The sequence below is a fragment of the Dermacentor albipictus genome, chromosome 2 (assembly GCF_038994185.2).
Source record: "Dermacentor albipictus isolate Rhodes 1998 colony chromosome 2, USDA_Dalb.pri_finalv2, whole genome shotgun sequence".
Lineage (NCBI taxonomy): Eukaryota > Metazoa > Arthropoda > Arachnida > Ixodida > Ixodidae > Dermacentor > Dermacentor albipictus.
Genome location: NC_091822.1, coordinates 134,228,835 through 134,250,185, shown reverse-complemented (window position 1 = coordinate 134,250,185; position 21,351 = coordinate 134,228,835). Strand labels below are relative to the sequence as shown.

At 49.5% G+C, this 21,351-nt stretch overlaps 1 protein-coding gene across 5 annotated transcripts in view; it reads right to left on the bottom strand.

Moving 5' to 3' along the window:
* The window catches only part of LOC135917972 (streptococcal hemagglutinin-like), a 434,329-nt gene that overhangs the window by 8,369 nt on the left and 404,609 nt on the right, over positions 1-21,351 (bottom strand). For 4 of the 5 annotated variants that reach the window (XM_065451626.1, XM_065451621.1, XM_065451641.2 and 1 more), the window contains 2 exons: positions 12,459-16,099; positions 8,872-9,185 (listed from right to left, as the gene is read on the bottom strand). In XM_065451626.1, coding sequence (XP_065307698.1) covers positions 8,872-9,185; positions 12,459-15,634 — 3,490 coding nt within the window. In that variant the 5' untranslated portion in view covers positions 15,635-16,099. The remainder of the gene's footprint in view (positions 1-8,871; positions 9,186-12,458; positions 16,100-21,351) is intronic. The other variant, XM_065451642.1, reaches the window with a different exon arrangement.

Genomic DNA, 21,351 nt, shown 5'->3' with positions numbered 1-21,351 from the left:
TCAGTCATCGGTGGTGGTGCAGTGGTACGTCTCACACGGGGTATATAGCCACACCAAAAATCGGTGGCGACAAAATGATTATGCGCTTGGCATATTCTATCGTCTGCATCTAGTAATTTGCTATACCGAAATATTGATTGATTGCCAAATATTACGTAGAAAAGGAGAGGCTCCAATTACTATATGCTCGTTCTATAACTTCAATTTTAGTTATAGAAATAATGTAAGACAGCGTGGGCACTGAGCCTGAGGATGCTAATAAATTTCGCGAGCATGGGCGATAGTTCCAAGTTTCCAAGAACTAGTCCTGCTACACGTTGGCGTTGTCATCCAACCCATGACGCGAACCATCGAAATTTTGAAACCCTACATCGTTGACCGACAGCAGTTCTTAAATTGCAGCGTTGTGCTTAGCGCAATGTTAATTGAAATTCCCGTCGGGCAAGCCAGGCGACGCAGGCACATATGCTAATCTGCCTGTGTTTACCTCTCGCGCTGCCAAACATGGCTTTGCTATCTTTTTTTTTTAAAGGAAAAAACGCGACACAAGCCTTGCAACATAATAAACAGCTAAAGTATGATCTCACTTTCGACTTGCGAGCTCTTGCAAAACATCGCGTTTCCTGTAAACAGCGTTCGAAAAGCAGAATCCCACAAATAGCCACGGTGATTAGTAACCATGACAACGATCACGTCCGCGCCCACGGAATACGGATGCGGAACTGCGTTTGCAAAGTTGAGCACGCCCACGCGGAATCGTGAAGGCGCGTCTGAAACAGTGCTGGCCGCTTGGCGACAGGGTCAGAAACTGAACTTAAATAAGAAAAAAACCGCGGGGCCCTCGGGATTTTTTATGCGCTTTATACAAGCCTTGCACATGTACATGGCTTCCGACCGCTCTAAACAGCGCCGTTTCTGTTTGCGTATAGGAACATTTCATTCGTCGTTTAACTTTAAACTTCATAGCGTTCAACGGAGATAATCCAACGCTAGCTTACTCGCAGAACTGAATATGCTTATGCTTCTGGCTTGAGTAGGATCAACTGTAGATTTTGGTTCTTTTACCTGCAGGATACGGTCTAGACTACAGACAGCTTTATTTCCACGTATAGCGGACCGCTGCAACCCGCAACGGCATCTTTCTAAGCTAAGTTCGCCACCCACGATGCGTTAACAATACATTAAGTTCGCAGAAAGTCTGACAACTGGGCGAGTCTGAACACTTTCGTCGTCAAGAAAGTAGCCCGACGCGCGTAATTCCACCATGTGACCGTATTGCTATATTGAACACAGGGCCTTGACTCGCATTAGTACTTAATGGTGTGGACACGCACGCACAACAGACGAACGTGAAAACGCGTTTCGTCTGCTACGTGGAGTTTGACGCGAATCAATTCCAACTCGCCTATAGATCTGTTTTGTACATGCTAGGGTTAGAATTTAAAAGCATTTAAAGGCACGCCCACTTTGTCGCGCTATGTCACGGCGTCAACGAGAGAAAGCCCTCAGAGGAAGAAAATAAAAGAATGAAGCGAAAGTAAGAGACGGAGCAATCTAGCGCAGCAGCGAAAGCTCCGGATCACCTGCGGCACGAGAGATATCGATCGGTGGCCTTGGCCGCCACTGGCGGTCACCTCGAGTCGGGAGCGATACGAGCTGCTCCGGCGCACTTTTGTCCTCGGAGTGGTTTCGCCATATAACAGCGCCTATAGAGCGCCAAGTGCCCGCACGCACGCACGCATACATACATACACGTGAGTGGGTTTGGCATCGCTTACTTGGCTAGATACGGGGAAGCACTGTGGGCGTTAAATAAAAATTGAGAGGTCGCGGTGGGACGTGGAGGACGCACAGACGGGCGAGCCGACTGCGTCACGACGGTAGCAGTGCAATTCACGAGAATGTGACGCAATGTGGAGAGCCGGTTGATAAACCCGCAGCCCCACCACGTGCGCTCCGGTTAAATGTCTCATGCTACGAGGCTCTGCAGTGGCTGTGGTGGTCATTGATAACATAGCACAACGCCCGTCGCCGGGACCAACGATCAATCAAGGCCTTGTACGCATATATACTTGTTTTGTTGCCGGTTCGCTCGCTCACGCAATAGATTGATTGATTGATTGATTGATTGATTGATTGATTGATTGATTGATTGATTGATTGATTGGAGTTTATTGGCGCAAGGGCATCTAAGGGCAAAGAACGCCATTTGATTGATTGATTGATTGATTGATTGATTTTAATATAGTGTGTGAACAGTTTTGCCCTAAAGACTACCATAGTACGGGGAAAGAGTGCATTTTCTTCCATACAATGGGTCAGGCGCGTTAGAATGACATGCTCTAATATTTTACCTATACGCGATGCGAAGGAAATTGGTCTGAGGTTCTTAAGGTTTAGTTTCTTGCCTTGTTTGGCAATCATGATTTATGCCGTTTTCCACTGTTTCGGTGTCCGACCTTTTTTCCCCCAGCACTTGAACACATAGTCGGTGAGAGCTGTGACTGCCTTATCTAAATTCGTGAGGGCTTTGTGATTCCATCGGGATCGGGCGTAGATTTGGTATTCAGTTTCATAAGTTCTGATCTTCCCTTGGCTTCTATTAGGGGTCTGTCAATGGAATCACTTTCTCTGCCCTTGTACGGACTTAACTGGTCTTTGGTTGTATCCCCTGCCTATAGCTTCTTTATTTCTTGTACTAGTTCTTCTCTACCTTCCTATTTATGCATAATTTTATTTAAGTTTTGTCGCTGCGCTGTGTTTGCTCTTTTCCGAGTCTATCAGATATCTTACGAGGTTCCATGTTGTGGACAAACTCATTTGTTTTTCCATCGTATAACACGTTGCCTCCCATTTTTGTCTGCATTGTTTGTCAGCCTATTCCGCAATTTATTTGCTTAGCGCGGCTGTTTTGTTTCTACGTCTCTAGTTCTGCTTTTGTTTATTGCCACCTCCTCTGTAGGCTCTTTTTCGCTTCCCACATATGTAGCAGCTTACTGTCTGTTTTTCTAGTCCTTCTTTCTCTGACGTGTTCTCAGTTGCTTGTTTCGGGTTTCCTAGCTATTCATCTGTGTCTTCTGTGATATCACTTGCTTCCTTATCTCAAATTTTTTCTAAAGGCACCACATTTAATTGTCTGCAATACTTTGCCTTCCCTTTTTTGTGGGCATTCTTTAAGGTGGTGTCAGTAATATAACGATCCCTTGTCCATATTTTCCTGTGTGTTGACCCAATGCGTTCAGATTATATTCTTGGTGAATGTAAGGTGTAGTGGTGTCTTTGGATACGCTGTTTCCTATCCTGGTTCGGAAGAAGAGTTCCGCTAATAATGTAAGTCGTCCCTCTTGTTGGGCGTCAATCCAGATATTTCGAACTTTGATAGCTTTCTTATCATAGCCCCAGGTCGCATGGGATGCATTGAAATCTCTCACTATAACAAGTGCTCTTTTGTTTGCAACGTTTAAAATTGTCCTAAAAAGCGACCTAACCTCCGTATTACATCTAGGACTGCTACATACGCTTAATATAAATAACCTTTCTTCATTCTTCTTGGTCGGAATGAACCCAACTAGAACATGATACACACCGTAAATTTCTGTATCGTGTTCCATTGCTTTAAGATTTCTTCGCGCGAGTGTAGTTACGGACGCTTTTCCATCAGGGGGTCCATAAGATTTGTAGCCTGATAATTTAGCCATTCCTACAGTATCCTGTAAGGCGATGACATCCGGCGCCTCCTTTTCCTCTAAGAATAGCTGCAAGTTTCCCCGTTTCCGGCGACACCCACGACAGTTACACTGCCAAATTATATACTGATTACGTCGAGCCATGTTTAAATTGGCCCTTCCCCTGTTAGGAACGGCCCGCAGAGGTGGCGACATGCAAGGTTTTCCGAGCCAGCTGCAGCAGCGGGGTTGGCGTTTTCTAGGAACCGACCGTCAGTCTCCAGCCGAACGGCACCACTAGGTCTACTGTGGAGACTTGCTTTGAAAGGACGACAAGGCGTAATTCCGCAGCCTCTTGGCGTCACGATGTATGCTGCGGCGACTGACTGTGTGAGGAGGACAATACGGCGAGTCAGCAACTCTTTGTCGCCGGAATGCCGGGACGAGGTCGGGGAACCAGGCTTTGTTAGTGAACTCGCTATCACCGACCTGGTCTGTCGGGAGAGGGGGAGATCCTGAGGGAATGTATTTGGCGGCAGCGTCTCACGCGCCTTTGAAGACGCAAGACCCAGTTCTGCGAAAACCGTTTCGCCTCGGTGGGGGCAATGAAACCTGTGCGGAAGTGTGCGTGTAAGCCCTCCCCCTCAAAGGCGGCTCGGCTACGATGCCTGTTGTCGAACGTTTTCCCTCACCTAGGGATCTAGGGAGGACAGAGCGTATTTAAGGAGCTGTTGAGCATCTCCTTAGAGTGTTTTCTCTCGCAGTCATGCTAGACTGATGAACTGAAACGTCCTTATGTAGATACTGTAAATAAACCCGTTCTCGATGAGAACAAGTCTCTCACTTCAACGTCCTCAGCGTGGATGAGTTGGACGACGGCATGGGCCAGCTACCCTCTATTTCGTGCCCGACTCCAAACATTACACCCTGTGATTTTATTCACTTTGCTCGTAGCCGGTCTGTTGCATGGTCTAAAGGTTGTATTAATCGGACCCACTCCTATATAGCCCTCAAATCTGTTTGCGTATTCTCCACCGCCGTTAGTCGGCTTTCTATGCTATCTATCCTTTGTCTTGTTTCTCCAAGCTGCACCGGCAATCCCGCGAATGGCTGTTGCAATGTCTTGGTTAATTCTACGAACATATTGTCTACTTTCTCTTCTAGTGTTTTTGATATGCCATCATTTTCTACGTGCGACATTTCGTCTGCTCGTCATTTTGCTACTTGCGCTCCTGACGCCTGTACTGACACAGGTGTCGGAGCTCGACCAGGCGATTGTAATGTGCTAGTTGACTCGCGTAGCAGATTTTGCCTGAATTTACCGTTCCCCTCCTTTGCTTGATTCCATCCCTCTGGTTTGCGTTTTCTGGCGTGAGTTGCCGTAGCATCTTCCTTTTTAATTTTGGGTTAGTTCTTGTCCTACGGCGGACCCTTCTGTACCTGCCGCAGAGAACCTCCAAGACGGGAGAGTGAGAAGCAACAGACATGACGCTTGCCCAGCTCTCTTGTATCCGGTCACCCCGACTTCCGTCAGAACCCTCTCAGGACTCTCCTAGAGGTGACGTCCTTGTCCTTGACTTGAATGTGGACTTTGAACTGGAGCTGTCTTTGGGCGAGGGCTTGGATCTGGATCCGCGTAGGGCATTTTCTCTTTCCCCTCCGGCGAGTCTGGCGAAGGAGCTGGAATGATCCCTGCTTCGCCAATCTTGCGATTTTTCTTCTCGGGCTTTTCCGTTGCGTTGTGTTCTCTCCCATTCTCTTTTGTACTGTTGTTCGTCGTATTATTCACATTTTGTTGCCCATCGCTGTAGGGCTGTCGATGTAAAACTCTTCCAGATGTAATGCCCGTTATATGCTGTTTCTTGTATAGGGTACATCTATATTCGGCACTAGACGAAGTGCGGCAGAAAAGTACTTCAAAACGACAACCACTGAGTCCGTTTGTCTCGTACGTCTTGCGTGCAGAATGGTCAGGTTTCTCTGGCTCACCAGGATCTTTTCTATGTCTCTTGGCTTGTCATACGTCGGGATGCCGTGTTTAACCCCCTTGGATGTATCTGCCGGCGCTTTCATATACGCGGCCGTTGCACAGTTCTTTTGATTTATTTGTATTTTCTCGATATTGCCGTAAGTCGTAGCATTTTCCAGAATTGGCGCGCTCACGACCATTGTATTCCGTCTCACGTTGATTCGGAGTGTATCTTCTCCGCCATTATCCGATTGCATTGTTGCCGCTCGTAGGAGTTCATCTCTGATGAGCCCTAAATATTTTTGTTCGCCTCTCCATTCGCCTTGTTTCGTCGTTCATGGGCCACAACCCATCGGTTATTGTTGTCGTACTCTTTGGGAGATATTACCTCCGCAACTTTAATTTCGTAGGCTTGTTGCAAGCCAGGGACCACGCGGTGCCACCGCGTCGACGGGCCAGAGCGGTGGTGTGGTGGGAACTTCAAAGAGGTGTTACGGCTAAACAATTAGGCCCACATGTTATATCCTGGCGTCTTCCGAGCGGGATGAACATCCGGCACAAGCTGTGTTGGTCCAAATTTCTGAGATTGTAGTTGATCCGCGCGAAAATGAAGAAATGTCAGAGCCCATTCGAGAGACGTCCAATCGGTTCGGCCCCGTAGCAGCGAACCCCAAATATGTCTATGAAAACTTTCATTCAGAACTGCTCGGCCGAAGGCATATACAGGCTTTTTCTTTCCTTTCTTTCTTTGTCCGATGGGGCGCAATATTTTGTTTGAGTACCTTCGGTCCAGACAATCTTGTTGCATCACGTCTAGTTTTGTTACAGTTGTGACTTGTCAATGTGAATTAGCGTTGTTAGTCAGTGTAACAAGTTTCCAGAACTTGTGTAAAACAGTCAATTATTTATTTACATCTTTCACTATAGGACAAAGTCCAAGCACTCACCCGTTCAACATGACTTCAGCAGGGCACTTGAGGTTGCCTTCAAATCTGAAGCTTCTTTACACCTTTTCTTAAATTCAGTTTTCGGAAAATTAACACGAGGAACGAGTCGCTGCAGTGTTAGAGGTTCTCTCCGTTCCAAGGTCGATTTTAGCCGTTTTGAAGGTCCCGCCTTGGGATTAGTCAACTCTGCGGCGAAAACTTCTACCATACAAATAGATATTACGAGCAAAATGACACTGTGGCACCTACGAGATTGCAGCGATCTCATTTGCACATTTGCAGGACTAATAGCATAGGACGCTTGGCGGCTGCGAATTCCGTGAGCTAGTGTGTTAACTACGTGGCGTTGTCGTTGTCAATGCTGCCGACGTTGTTTACCAACAACTACCTTATTTTCGGTGCATACTCTATTACAGATGTGCGCAACGTTTGTAGCTGATTACCATTGTCATATACGCCTTCTTTGTGCGCCGCCGCTGTTTTCATGAGCATGACAGCGAAGAGCTGCACGCGTGTGCACCGTCAACATTTCGATAACATTTTATATGCGATGCACATGATGTAATGCTTGTCCACTTCAGTATTGCTGGCTGTGGCCTCCGATATACATGCGCAGAAGCCACTGCTCTCGGAGTCTGTGGGCACCCCCTTGCCAGGGCCGAGGCTCTGGCAAGGGGGTGCAAGCGAAGGCTCAGCGGTTATCGCGCTCGACTCCCAAGTGCACGCTGCTTCACCGGCGCGGGTTCAAAGTTGAATGGAGGCAGATTGCAAAGAAGTTTTCTTTTTTTTTTCACGCCGTGGCAATGGTGAAGCTGAAGATGACGAGGTAGCCTAACGACAACAGAAATCGTCCTTTTGTGTCGTCGGGGACAACGGTCCTCGTCAGCGTAACAAAATGGACGGACGGACAAGGCAAGCCCGGTTCCAAGCCCTGAACTGATGTCGCGGTAATACTGTTTTGTTAAAGTTTTGTTCAAGATATGGCCATACGTACAACTCGCCGCGAATTTGATGCAAGTTGACACGACAGAAATCCATGCAACTTAAAACGCTGTAGCACGTGCGTCGTACATTTTTTAAGTACAACGAGCATCGCTAAGTGACGCACATATATACCGTTACTAGCGATTGCCTGACAAAACGCAGGACAAATGAGTCGCGCGTCCGGGGTTGGAAAAGCCTGGTGCCACGTAACGGGGCCGTCATTTCGAACAACTCGTTTCCAATCCTTGTGGCGCGAAACAGCTGCGGCCTAGTATCTGTACAACGAGCATCGCTAAGTGACGCACATATATACCGTTACTAGCGATTGCCTGACAAAACGCAGGACAAATGAGTCGCGCGTCCGGGGTTGGAAAAGCCTGGTGCCACGTAATGGGGCCGCCATTTCGAACAACTCGTTTCCAATCCTTGTGGCGCGAAACAGCTGCGGCCTAGTATCTGGTGCATCGCAAGGGCTTCCACGTAATGAAACGACAGCGTAAAAAGAAAAAAAAACGGCACAACAACAACGAAATTTATCATTCGTGCCGCGTTTCCGAAATTCTCCGCTGTAAGTTAATCGTGCTGGCAAAGGAGTTAATGACCCGACAAAATATTTCACGCCTGCGCCATTTTGAAAGAGTGCGTCACTGCTTTCGCCTTTACAGCTGGCGCGTCGTAAGCAGACCCGCAACCTCGCACGGCAAGGACGAAGATGATCACTCCCAACACAAACGCTTGTGCTGTGATCCTCTTTTCTTCGTCCTCGCGGTGTTAGCGCTCCTGCTTGTCAAATATGAAATGCCACCAACTCGCCGAAGATTTCCTATACTAATGCCGCACAAACACAAGCGAAACTGCTAGAATCAGCTTCAAGTGCTTGGTTTGAAGTCCTAATGTACACGACGCGACCGCAGGATCGCTCTTAAATGATGACGCTTGTGTTTCGAGTTCGAAACGGAGTGCTTTCCCGGACATGTCCGGGAAAGCACTTGATTTTGACAGCATTATAGTTGTCAAATTCTGCCACCTTGCCAAATTTGGTGATGACGGCATCTTGAGCCAATCAAAGAGGAGCATAGCAGCCTCTGAATGCCTTAAATTGCCGCCACGTCGGGCAATGATGTTTTAATAGCATGGTATAGACTGTCTGTGATAATTAACGGTAGTGTATACCTCGAGAAAAACCGCCTCTGCTGTAATAACTGGCTTTATAATAAAGCACAAGGCACCACCGGTTTCGAAAATGAGGACATTCATAAGATCCATCGAGAAACCGCCCATACAGCACGATATAAACGGCTCTCACCTTTCAGTGACAAATCGAGCGGTTCCAAGCCCGGCAGCGGCGGGACGAAGTTCGCCGTCCGACCGGAGACAGACAGGTCGTTGGGCTCTTCCTTGACCACGATGATGTCCGGAGACTCGGCCCTGGAAGGCGACGTGGGCAACGACGCTGGCCACTGGTACAACAACGATGACGACGACCCCACCGCATAGTGGCCAGACGAGGAGGTCGTCCTCCGGTGAGCAGCGCTTGGGGGAGACGTGGTCGTCGGGACGCTCTCACTGGCGCCGGGTCTGTCCGAAGCGCTGGGCGCTGCTGGGGAGCCTCGGACACTGCTGCGGAAACGGACGAGGCCGCCGAAATGTCTCTAAAAAGAGTACTGACATCATGGAGGAAGGAAAATGACTAGGAAGGAGTTTTACGTGACAATCTGGAAGTCTAAATGCAATGTATATATAAAGAAAAGGCCCATGGGAAACACGCCCTCCCTACGCCATACGCAAGCGGTAGGTTCTAGCTGCCAAGCGCTCAGGGTATGGGGAGAGTAGAGCGGAGAAGCGCTGACCAGGGTCGATGGTGATGAGGGCGTCGCTAAGGGTTACCGCGGATCAAACAGGTTCCTGAAAGGAGGTTTGGCAGCCATGGTGGGCCTATTTCCCAGAATTCAAAGCGCAGATAGGCATCTGAGCGGAGTAGCGGCGTCAGAGGAGTATAGGCTATACCTGATGTCATGCTGCCTCTTCAATTATTTTTCTCACTTCCTCCGTGACAGACATGTATTTTTAAATCCGTAGAAACTGTACCATTCGTTTCTCGCACGTAAAAGGGTGAAATCGACATTATCGCGACGTCGCGGCACAGAACAAAATTTTCTGGCGTTGTGTAGCAATAAGGCTGAGAAGTGATGATGTTTATAAAATATATAAGCAGGCACGTTCACGCATTTCATGCGGCTGCGCTTGCGTGGGACCGCTGCAGCACCCGCAGAAACGGGGCGATCCAGCGTATCACGAAATCACGACTTCATGGCGCATAAACCCCTTGGTTACTGGAATTGGTTCGTAGAAACAAGCATTGTAGTTCATTATTTACGATGCTCTGACTTTGGCGGTTGCCAGGAATTCTTGCAGTGTTTAGAGGGTACGGAATTTCATTTCGCGCATGAAATATGGCATGTGTCAGTACTCCTTTAAAGTAAGACCTAAAACTACAGCCGAATGGAAAGGCTTTCGAAGTACGCAAGTCGCGAATAATGTTAAATAGAGCACCCGAATTGGCCACTGAACTCTGCTGTGGAATATGGTACACCTGCCGCGCAAGAATCCAATATCCACTGCACTTTTGGCGTGTCGGGGCATACTTACCGGCTGCATGTGATGAAATTTATTTGCAAGATGCCGTCAGGCGAAACCCCATTTCATCGGAGGTTACGTAGCTCGACTCTAGGACTATCGCGTCTTTCTGTTTTAGAACAGTTGCCTGCAGTGTGTAAATGGGCTTGACACTCAAACGAAAGTAAAGCAGGGAGGGGACACGCGGCAACACTGAACTTGCACCCGAGCCCTAGTCCGCGTTTCTTGTGTTCTGGTCTCAAGTCGTTGAGAATGGATGTGTACAGACTCTTTCAATCGTCACTGGTTTCGTATACTAATGGTGAACTATACTGGCGGGAAAACGTCGCTTCGTAATCCGACCATTTTGTTCCGAGACAAGTAAATAGTCGTCGGTCAATTTTCTCGGCACTCCAACAACTGCGCGCTTTAATGGCCCATGAAAGCCAATAAAAGATACAATCCAGCGCCACACCGGGGTAGTACACTTTTCTTCAGGTAATTCTCATGTTTAAAAACAAGACGGGGACAAAACCGGTGATAAGGATGATGAGAGAAACCGGGCCTCTAACAGTCGACGCCAGAGGACCGACCATTTGGCTGTGCCTTGCAAAAAAAGGGGCACTTCCTTCAATGACTCATGTTGCTCCCAAATGGTTGCTCATTTTCCCATAGCTTCTCGAATCGGTGCAGAAATTTCGTGAAAAATCTATAAAATGCGCGTGCCAAGAAAGCTAGAACAAGTCAGTGACCCTAAAAGTATTCAATCGTTTTCGCTTTCTTTACAGCAGTTGGTAACTCTTTGAGGACAACGCACTCTCCGAACAGTGCGATAATGCGGAATATTACAGATACGTAAGTGTTATCAGTCAATCTTAAGTCGTTCGGTGTATGCAGCTGCAAGCTACCGGCAAGTGCTCCCGTTAAAATTACGCATTTCTTTTTCCCAGAGATTTAGGTGTAGGTTTGACCACTGAGTGCAGTTGCACTGAACATTTTCTACTGTCCTTGCACACGTTAACTAAGTTCGCTGGACAGTGCCATTCTTTCAGATTACAACTCCACAGGCGCTTACCTTCAGACCTGCATGCGACTGTGCAGATTTAATTAGGGGAGCGCAGTTTTAGCTAGGTTATAGCACTGCGCTTTTTTTTATCTCTCTCTCATATGTATACTCCTCACAGTATCTGCTGTGTCGCAAAAAAAAAAATAGATTAAGCTTAGCTGAGTACACAGAGAAACATTTTTCAGCGCTGCGTCAACAGCTTCAGTCTTGTCTATGAGCAGGCGCGGTGTCAGCGGGATAAGAGGTACCGGGTGGGCATAATCAACGTGCCGTGTTTTGAAACATGACACTCAACAGCAGCGCGCTGCTCTGATGACGTGTACCAAAGGAGCGGTCCCCCGGACCTGTTGTGTGTTCGTGGGATAAAAATCGTGGGCTGCTGTGAACAATGATCAAGTAGAAAACATTATTTGAACGTGTTGTGTAAGGTTTCCATGCGAAATATACAATTACTTGCCAGTGCACTGTAAAATAATTTACAGCCTTAAAAGTGAGAAAGTGTGTAAATGTGTCCAATTCACACCCTTATGATTTCAGTTACATAAACCACACCCCAATGGCGCGAGTTATACGCACATTTACACCCTTTTTCACTTTTAAGGGTGTAAATTATTTTACAGTGTAAAGCCAATTATGAAATAAGAATCAATACGTTATGAGTTCTACTGAGCGAGCACCCAAGAAATTGTCTTCGTATGCTTACGAAGCATTAAAGGCATGAAATCGCCCTTCATACATCAAAAGGAATCCTCACTAGCACGTATTACATGTCTCAGAAGTAACCAGAAAAAAAAGAAAAACATCGAAGCAGCGTAAATCGGAGTTGTTCACGTGAATTTGTGCGGAGGCATGCACACGTTTATATCTGATTACGATTTGCCCCTGTTTACATGCACATCCATTCTCGTGAACAAGCGTGCGAGGCCTACCGGTAGCAAGCTTACTAGCGATGCATAGCTTCGGAATAAATTGGTTCCGCATTACGACAGAGCATCACATATGAACTTAGAGGAGAGAGTAGACACGCATGAGTAATGAACTCGCCAACGTTCTTCTAGTCTCCTGGAGTAGTTACTACGAGCTCGTTTATAAGAGCAGCATATAGCGAATTCCACGTCACCTACCAGTCCTACCGTAGCATCCTGGAAGTGCCTACAGGTGCAAGTACACTGAGCCCACGTTTTTTCCTGAATCACCTCCGTGACTCTCACCTGAGGGCTGGCGGCGGCGATCTGAGATGTCGAGACGAGCCTTCCACGGTGACACCTGCAGCAGCGACGACGCTGGCCTCCGGTGTCCCGATGTTGTCTCCCTCTCCGTCGTCGAGACACACGACACCCGCGTCGGTGGCCGCCTTTTCCGATTCACACACTGCACCAGCACCGCCGCCGAGGCGCTGCCGCGCTGGGTTCGCAGCTGGAGAAGCACCGCGCAGGCGACGAGGGGGCGACCGCCGCTGACGCGACGCGCGCGCACCGGAATGAGCGTCCACCTCACTCTTGTGCAACGTGGCGCGCACCGTGTCCGCGGCGCTGTCGCCTCGCACACCGGAGGCGGCGGACGGCGGCGGCGCGTCGTGGCTCGAATCGTCCGTATCACAGATCACCAGTTGCGACTCACCGTCATCGTCGTTCTCGTCGTCCACACCAACACTAGCGTGTTCACTAACGAGGCCATATTGAGGCGGCGGCGGCGGCGGCGGCGGCTGCTGCTGCTTTTGCCGTCCATGCGAATGACCTCGACCGCGGGCGTCCGCCTCCTGGACATCGCGAGGCGCGCTTTCACGATCACCACCACCGGCTCCTGATCGCGCACTCACTAGGGGGCTAAGTTCGCGGGGCGCCGTCGTCACGCTCAGCTCCATGTAGCCAAGTTTGGGAGGTTCGGAGGATGATAAATAAATACTGGAATTGACCGGTGCGGAGGAACAACCTTCCGCGACTAGCACGCGCGCATCACCATCACATTTCGCGTCATCACTGGCACCGGGAGCAGGTCGAAGTTCGTAACCGGCACCGCACGAGGCCGCCTCGTCGGCAGTCAAGGACAGGTCCATCTCCTGAGAAGCACCCCAAGCCGAGCTCAGACCGTCCGCGGTCGACTCCGTGTTGGAGCTGTCCAAGTCCGAGGCGAGGTCAACGGACCGGCGCCGACGCTTGGCGTCGGGGAGCGACTGGGCACCGTCCCGCAGCACGAGCAGCCCGTTGTCCGGATGGTCGGTGGCGGCTCCGTCCTGCTGCTGCTCCTTCTGGTAGCAGGAGCGCCGCCACTGACTCCTGGTTAGCATCCGCTTAGTGGGCACGGTCTCGCGCTTCTTCTTGTAACGTTTGCCGCTGCCTCTGGGTCTCGGAGTTTGCGAACTCTGTTCGGAGGACGAACCGTGATCCGAACTCCCGCGGCGTGGTCTCTTGGCTGCGCCTCCGGTCGCGTCAGGGTGCTCGTCGCGGAGTACGCTGCCGAAACAGATCTCGTCGTTTTCACAGGCAAATTCTTGGCGACTGAAGCCGTTGGATTCGCAGAAGCTGCTGATTACGTCCTTTAAGTTGGCCTCGGACAGCTTGGACGGTATTTCGCCGCCAGTCATCGCGATTCTGTCGACCATGTCATGCAGCAATTGCTTGACCGTGAAGTCTACGTCGTCGTTCTGCAATGCCATCTCCATGGCAGCCATTCGTGCTCGCTTCAGTGCGTTCTTCTTCTTGGCTCCCAGAGGGCGGCCTCTCTTGCGGAACTTCTTGCAGTCGACGCTGACGATCTTGCCCTCTTCGACGGTAGTGAAGACGCTGATGAGATTGTCTAGGCCACCGTCAGAAGGAGCGAGACTACGGGTGCATGCTGAAGCGATAGACTTCACGGTTTTATCACTGCATTCGAGATCGTCAGTGCCATTCAGCAGTGGAGATGTGTCCTCTTCCTTGATTTGGGTGACTGGACGGTTGCTTGGACCCGCTGCGGACGCGACCACGTTTTCGGACGCATCATCGGCGCCGCCGTCTACAGTTGTAGCGCCCCCCTCTCGCGAATACTCCGCGCTATTGGAGCGCGATGCACGGTCAGGAGACCACTGTAGGGCTTCCGTACTGTCAGACTCGGCGTCGCTGTCACTGTTGCATGCCGTCTTGTGGTCATCGGGCAACGCCAGGCCAGAACATTCTTGAGCTGTTGAAACCACGTCACCGCTGACGTCGTCGTCACAGGCCCTAGCTGGGGGCGATGCCGGTGGTCTTTTCTCGACGTCTTCGAGCTCCCCTTGACGCGCTTCGCTCGCATCCGATTCGGAACAAGCGTCTGGAGGTGGCGAGGTTGCCGGCTTAGCCGGAGTGCGCAGTTCGCGCTCTTCCGGAGCGCAGCTGCCGCGGTCGGTGTCGCCGTCGTTAGGACTGCCGTTGTGGCCGACGCGACTATCTTCCTCCACACAACGCGGCCTTGCGTCCGGATAAGCGGGCAAGTCTAGAGCAGCCCCGCCGTTATCGGCGGCGCGCCCGTCATCACAATTCGCACTCGCCACTGGCCTACCGAGGGCGACAGCAGAGTCGGGAATGGAGCGGCTATCGGCCGTGTCGTCTTGGCAGATATCACCATCCGGCTTTACTATTAAGCTGTCACGTTGGGCGCACCCTTTGTTATCGATATCGTCCTTTTCGGCGACGTCGTTGTTTACGGGCGACGAGGCTACGGTTGTCTTTTCCCGAATTTCGGCTTCGGTCGCGCTTGGCACTTGGCACTTATCGTCGGCCTCAACACAACGCGAGTCGCTCCCGTTCACCGGAATGTCACCGGTTTCATCGGAGCCACCCGGTTTGCTCATTTCTGCGTCCTGCGTTGTCCCCGCTAGGTGCAGCGAGGCTTCGGAGTCGCACTTGGCATCCGCCAGCGTTCCCTTTGCCTGACTAGGGGTGCTCGCAACACTGCGGAAGGCGTAGTCAGGCTGGTAGTTGAAGCCGTATATGTCGGGCGCCGGCAGGACGATGCGGAGCGGCGATGTTGCAGCACTTGCTGTGGAGCTCGGCGGCGGCGGAGAATTTGCGACGTCTTCTCGGGCTCTCTTGACGTTCGGCGGCGAAGGGCAAACGCCGTCCGGCTTTTGCGCACAAGGAGGTACAGGCGGTGAGAAAGATCGCTCGGTGTCGTCGGACGATGCGTCGAGAACTCCACGGCTCTCGCGGCTTCTCCTGGGATCGGTCTCAATCAGGAAGTTGATGATGTCCGACAACTCCTCGCTCTTGTACGCTTCTTCGTCGTCGCTGCTCTTCTTGACCTCTACTCGGGGAGGCAGTCCCGAACACGCCTCGACGTGCTTCGGCGAATGCGAGACACCGCTACCCTTGCAGGTGTCCTCGACGGCTTCGTTCGAGCAGTGCACCTTCTTGGCGCCACCGCGGGCCATTGCGGCCTCGGACCCGTGGGCCGGTTCGCATTGTGCCGGTTTCTTCGTGCTGAGCGCCAACTTAGCCTCCACCGAGCCGCGAGAGAGGCCGTTGGCTAGGCCGTTTCTGGGCAGCTTGAAGACTGTGCGTAATGCTCAAGGTAGAGAGTGGACAGACGCTGTGTTCAGAGGTTCGAGAGCAAGGCGAACCTTCCCGCAGCTTCCAGCTCAGCTTAAGAACGTTTCTTCTCGAAGTGGGTAAGCGACAGACGTTACATTAATCGTGGACCGGTATCTCACGCACGAACTGTTCCCGCAAACCGGAATGCGAGGCTTGAAAGTAACGGCTCTTCCGAGTGATATTGCGGGTGCCTAATGGCGATGGAACGCTACTGGATTCATCTTAGTCCTTGCCAAGAAGCGGAAAACGCTGACGTTGCAAAGTGTGAGGAAAACCACACCGGTGGGCTCCACTGCCGAGTGTTTCTGCAACGAGAGAGTACGAAGCAGGTGAATGGGAATGAAAGCTCGCAGTTTGGAGCGATATCACAACACGGCATTATTAAAGCACAGTGAGGAATTTCACAGCGCAACTTTGAACCCTTGTTTGCTGTGCCTGCACGCTTTGGGAGGTGGGAAAATACAGGCACGCGCGCGTTTTATATGCTATGCTTTCGGGTTTATGAAGGTAATCTGGAGACACTAGCTTCTACGTGGATAAGTCCCATCTAGGTGATATCAAGAAACGTAACCCTTTGCTGCTGTTTGAACTAGAAGATTCTTCGAAATGCATAGGCTTGAAGTAGTACGTTCGATAACGCACACTGAAGATTCCCCATTTCTTAAGCACAATAATAAAGCCATGAATCATGGTTGCCTTTATGATAAGGTTGTGGTGTATATCTTGCTGTCGGTAAAGCGAATATTTTTTCTTGCACGCCGCGTTTGTATCACTGATAACCCCGTGTGAATAGGCCGCTCAGTCACATAATCTAGTGGATAGCTAGGAAAATGTCTCATTCTCTTCACCCCAAAGAAGTTCAAATAACTAGAGAACAACTTTAAGATTAGCTGATATTTGCTAGACAGCATGCAGAGGGAGCTGACATATTGTTGAAAGCAGGCTTCCGATTACGAAAAGATTAGGTATTATTCCCTGGCTGCTTTTTCTCCTACCGCCGTTAGATTCGTATTTTACCTCAGTGATTTCATTCGTTATTTCGTATAGAACGCATTCCGCAATCAGCACGCTGTTTGTCACTTCCGATAACATAAGATTTTGCTAAGCCAAAACAACCGAAGGTTGGAATTCCTCGTTGAGTAGGTATTGCAGCTATGAAAAGCAGGATGCTGCCTCTCTTCCACATACGCAAATGCGCGCATAACGTTTCTGGGATAGCCGCAGATGAATATAAATTCGCTATTTTCTCACGTGCGGTACACGCGCGAGAAAGAGCAACTTGATTGCTCTGCAGAAAAGGCCATCTCGTAGAAAGCCTCCTACAAGACACATGGCCTAAGAAGGCTGAAGTAGCGAATAACGAGTCTATTCTGACTGCGTGCCCACATGATAGAGAGGAAATGATACGATTCATTGAGGAAATGTAATCGCTGACGCACCATGTTCTTCCTCGTCTACTAAACACGCCGGGACGAGACACGTGCGTAAACGAATGAGCAGTTTCTGTTAGATCGGCGATCATAACTGAAGACGTCGCAATGACCGAATGCTGCAAACCAATTAAACAGTCTAAATTCCCGTTTCTTCGAAAAAACATTTTGTTGGAAGTAGCGCCTTGTCCGTCGTACATGTTCCTCCTTTAGTCCGCGTCTTTGCAGCGCTCATTTCTTCAACTATATAGACTGTACCGTCATAGTTACACAAATAACAAGTACTCTCATTAGCACCACCGGCTTCTTGTGGGGCATAATTCCTTTAATAACGGCGTACGGATTACAGTTGCGCGAATTGATTTTGCCAGTTATGTCAAGTGGTGGCAAGGGAAAAGCCACGAACCTAAATATCCGTGTAAATTAAACCCTCTGCATGCCCAATCGGGCTATTTTTACCTTCAGCTTGCCGAGTATGGTTACATACGACCAATTTTAAAGCGAAACTTTCTTTGCCTTGTCCTTCAACTTTACCACTGTTGCTGCTGCTGTCTGGAACACTGCATCGAGGGGTGGTTCAGAGCGTGTGTATACATCACAGAAGAGCGGCAGAGAAAAATGGTGACGCGAGAAATTCGTTTGGACCTTTGTGCCGCATCGTATGTGCACAATGACCTCTGGAGCCCCCTGGGCGTTGCCACATTAGCCTCTTCACACCTGTTAGTATCCGTGACACCCCTCAAAAGCACCGCAGAAACTGCAGCGCTCACCTTTCTACTAACGCGCAAGTCCGGAGGGAAGCTAGATTGAATGGTAGAGAGGAGGATTTAGAGGAGGCAGAGAATGGGTAGAACCGACGCAGTTCCGAAACGAGTGAATAACAGCCTTGCCACTCTTCGCTCACCGTTCCCATATAAGAGAAAAGGGGGTGGGGGTGACGTGAGAAGGCAAACGAACGCTACTTCTACACGATAGCGGTTGCAGGCAAACGGGATAAATTTACTTTCAACGTGCGGTACGGTACGTTTCTGATAGTTCCGAAAAATAAACACCATGAAAATTTGTCAAGCGGGCAACGTACGCAGGGCGTGCAGAAGTAGAGCCACCTTAGTACGCACCGTATGGTCTACGTGGCACTACGGAAGCGGTAACACGTTAAATCAACATTCCTGCGCCCGCCGCGGTAGCTTTGCGGCTATGGCATTGCTCAAGTTCGCGGATTTGGTCCCGATCCTGGCATCCGCATTTTGGAATGGGCGAAATAAAAAAACGCTCGTGCACTTAGATCTAGGGACACGTGAAAGAACAGCACGGTTACAAAATTTATCCGGAGTCCGCAACTACGGCATGCCTCATAATCCGATAGTGGTTATGGCACATACAGCCCTACAATTCAATTAAAGTTTAGTACTTCTGCCACGATGCGATGTGCCATGTGAGGAAATGATCAATGCTCAACCCTTTCAGAAGTTATAATATATGGCGCACAACACCACCTCAAGCAAACACCTCCCCCTGTGTGTTCTATGTACTATGCAGACAAGCAGCAGTGGTGCACGCAAGGTAACGATTAACACCGACTCACACCTCTCCTGTTAGACTAAACGTTGATGAAATTAAACATTCACGTTCAGCTTCCCCGCTAATTATCGTCAGTCGATGAAACAGCACAAAGTTTCGCTTACATCGATTCCTACAGTGCGTGGGATCCGTATTTTTTTTTTTCTGATGACGCTGTACCGTGTCTGACGGGATGCTCGGTGTGCCACGTTCCGTCGGCAATAAGGAAAGTGAAAGCAGTTTCCCACTACCTCGACTTTTTTCCTGTATAGTATGTTTCACCTTGGTATGAAATTTTGTAACACATTCAGTTGCAGTCCTTGCTCATATTCGCTATCGAATGAAAGATACGAACAGCTGCGTCACCGGGCAAACACGCAGTGCTTGATATATCAACCTCTCAGCTTGGCATTCTCCCGGTTTTTAATTGCGGGCCTCACGCTATCCAGTCCATGCTACGTTGGAAGTGGAGTAATCTCGAGGAAGACACGACAACCTGTGGTTAGTTTTACTACCGTGTGAATTATAACGCGAAGAAACAAAGAATTCCCCGTGTACTGCGCGTTTCTGAAGACATCTAGATCTTTGTGTCACCTGACTCAAAAACTGAATTGCCTTCGGAAAAGCGCAGTATACTCTAAAAACAGTTTGCACCCTTTGGGGTGTATATTTGTCCCACAACAATAATCGTCATCTGCCTTGCTTGCGTTTCCTTTCTTGAAAATTCGGCGCCCGCTACTTTCCTGTCGAGAATGCTGCGTCACACTGATAACGCGCATGCCGTTCGTGACTGGGAAGTACCGGGCTCGCAGCGTTAAAGAAAGGAAACACGGGCAAGACAGATGACGATTATTGTTGTGGGACAAATATACACCCCAAAGGGTGCAACTGTTTTTAGAGTGTACACGGGGAAGGTTCTGTTCTTGCGTTAAATCTACGCCTGGTCGATCCGCAGAGCTGATATCTATAGAACCGATCGACGGGACATACGCGTTAGTTCTAACGGTACAAGCGCTTTCTTTTAAACTGCACGTATCAGCGACAGACTCACGTTTGCAGTTGTCGCACATTTCCAACGTAACCACGTGGACTGGCAATGCGCGAAAGAGAGGCACTCAATGCCCGTCGCTTCTGGAGGCAAGAAAACACCAACCAGTTCATAAAAGAGCGTCCTGTAGCCTGATCTTTCCGTATGGTGCCCTTGTTTCGCCTTGATAGCACCGTAGCGCACAGCTGCGCTATGTGAGAACGAAACGAAAGAAAGAAAGAAAGAGAAACAGCCTTCGACACACGTGCAAGAGCTGCAAGCCAAGCACACCCTCCAACGCGCAGTTTACCGCGCCCCATACGACGCACTCACGCGAGCGCACTAGCTACGTGTGCTTCTACCTGCGGACGGCAACCATTTACCCAATATGTTGCGACGACCTCACAGATTAAAGAAGAAAGCTAAAATTCTGAATAACAGCACATTTACATTGCGAGTCCAGGGACAATGAAAAGCTGCAAGGGAAGTGTTACGCTCTTTTGTCGTGTCTAGGTGTCGAATGACAAAATTTTCACGGGCAGAACTTTGAGGCGACAGGGCGCAGCTCCTATCGCCGAACCCAAATGAGTGGCGTCACAGAGCACACGCGAACTTCGTTAAGGATGAAGAATGGAAGCCAAGCCAAGCGCTGGGTTTTAAAGGCACCATAACAACAAAGGGGAAAGACAGAAAGAGAAAGAGAGAGGGATGAGAAGTTGCGAACAAAGAGGAGCCTTAAGGCTCAGGAAAACGACACTGTTAGCATCCATGTTTACTAGCAATGCTACAATGGCAATGCAAAAAAAAAAAAAAACACTAGTACATTTATCGATTGATCCCTAAGCCATCACTGTATGACGTAGCAGCACAAATTGCGTGTCTTCAATGCTACAGGAGCGCTAATTATACGCGTGGTTTTGGCGGTAGTGACTGCGGGTCAGTGTTCCTGCTTCTGACATGAACGATATTAATAACGGGACTTCGAAATAACATGGAACGCGAGAAAACAGAACGTTACCGATGACGGGTTCAAACACCTTGCGATGTATATTGTGAACCAACTACCGGTGAAACCGTGATATACGCGCAGCTGTACTCCGCGTCTACGTGTGGAGAGCATAATCAGGCCCACGGCGAACTAGGCCTGAAAGTTATCATCCGCCCACCGTTCCATTTCAACATTGCTGGTTACGCAATTAATGATTACTCGTCCCGCAGCACTGTTATCTCGCACTTACGCAAGTTTCTACGCGACAATATTGGACCCTCGTGCTCTTCAAACGTAAGGCCACTGCAGGTTCGAGAGGCGTAAGGGGGGCGATAAGCGGGGTGACCTTGTTACAGACTAGGTGTAGTGGCTCCTAAGAAGCCAAGTCTTCGAAGAAAAAAAAAGGTACGAGAGATCTAAAGAACTTCTTGGAATCAACTTTAAACTAAGCTTTCTTGAAACCTTTGAATTAACTGCTATACGCAAAGAAAGGCACAATGTCTGCAACTGCAGTAAATTTCCAAAGACGTGCGAGGAAGTGTTTGATGTTTT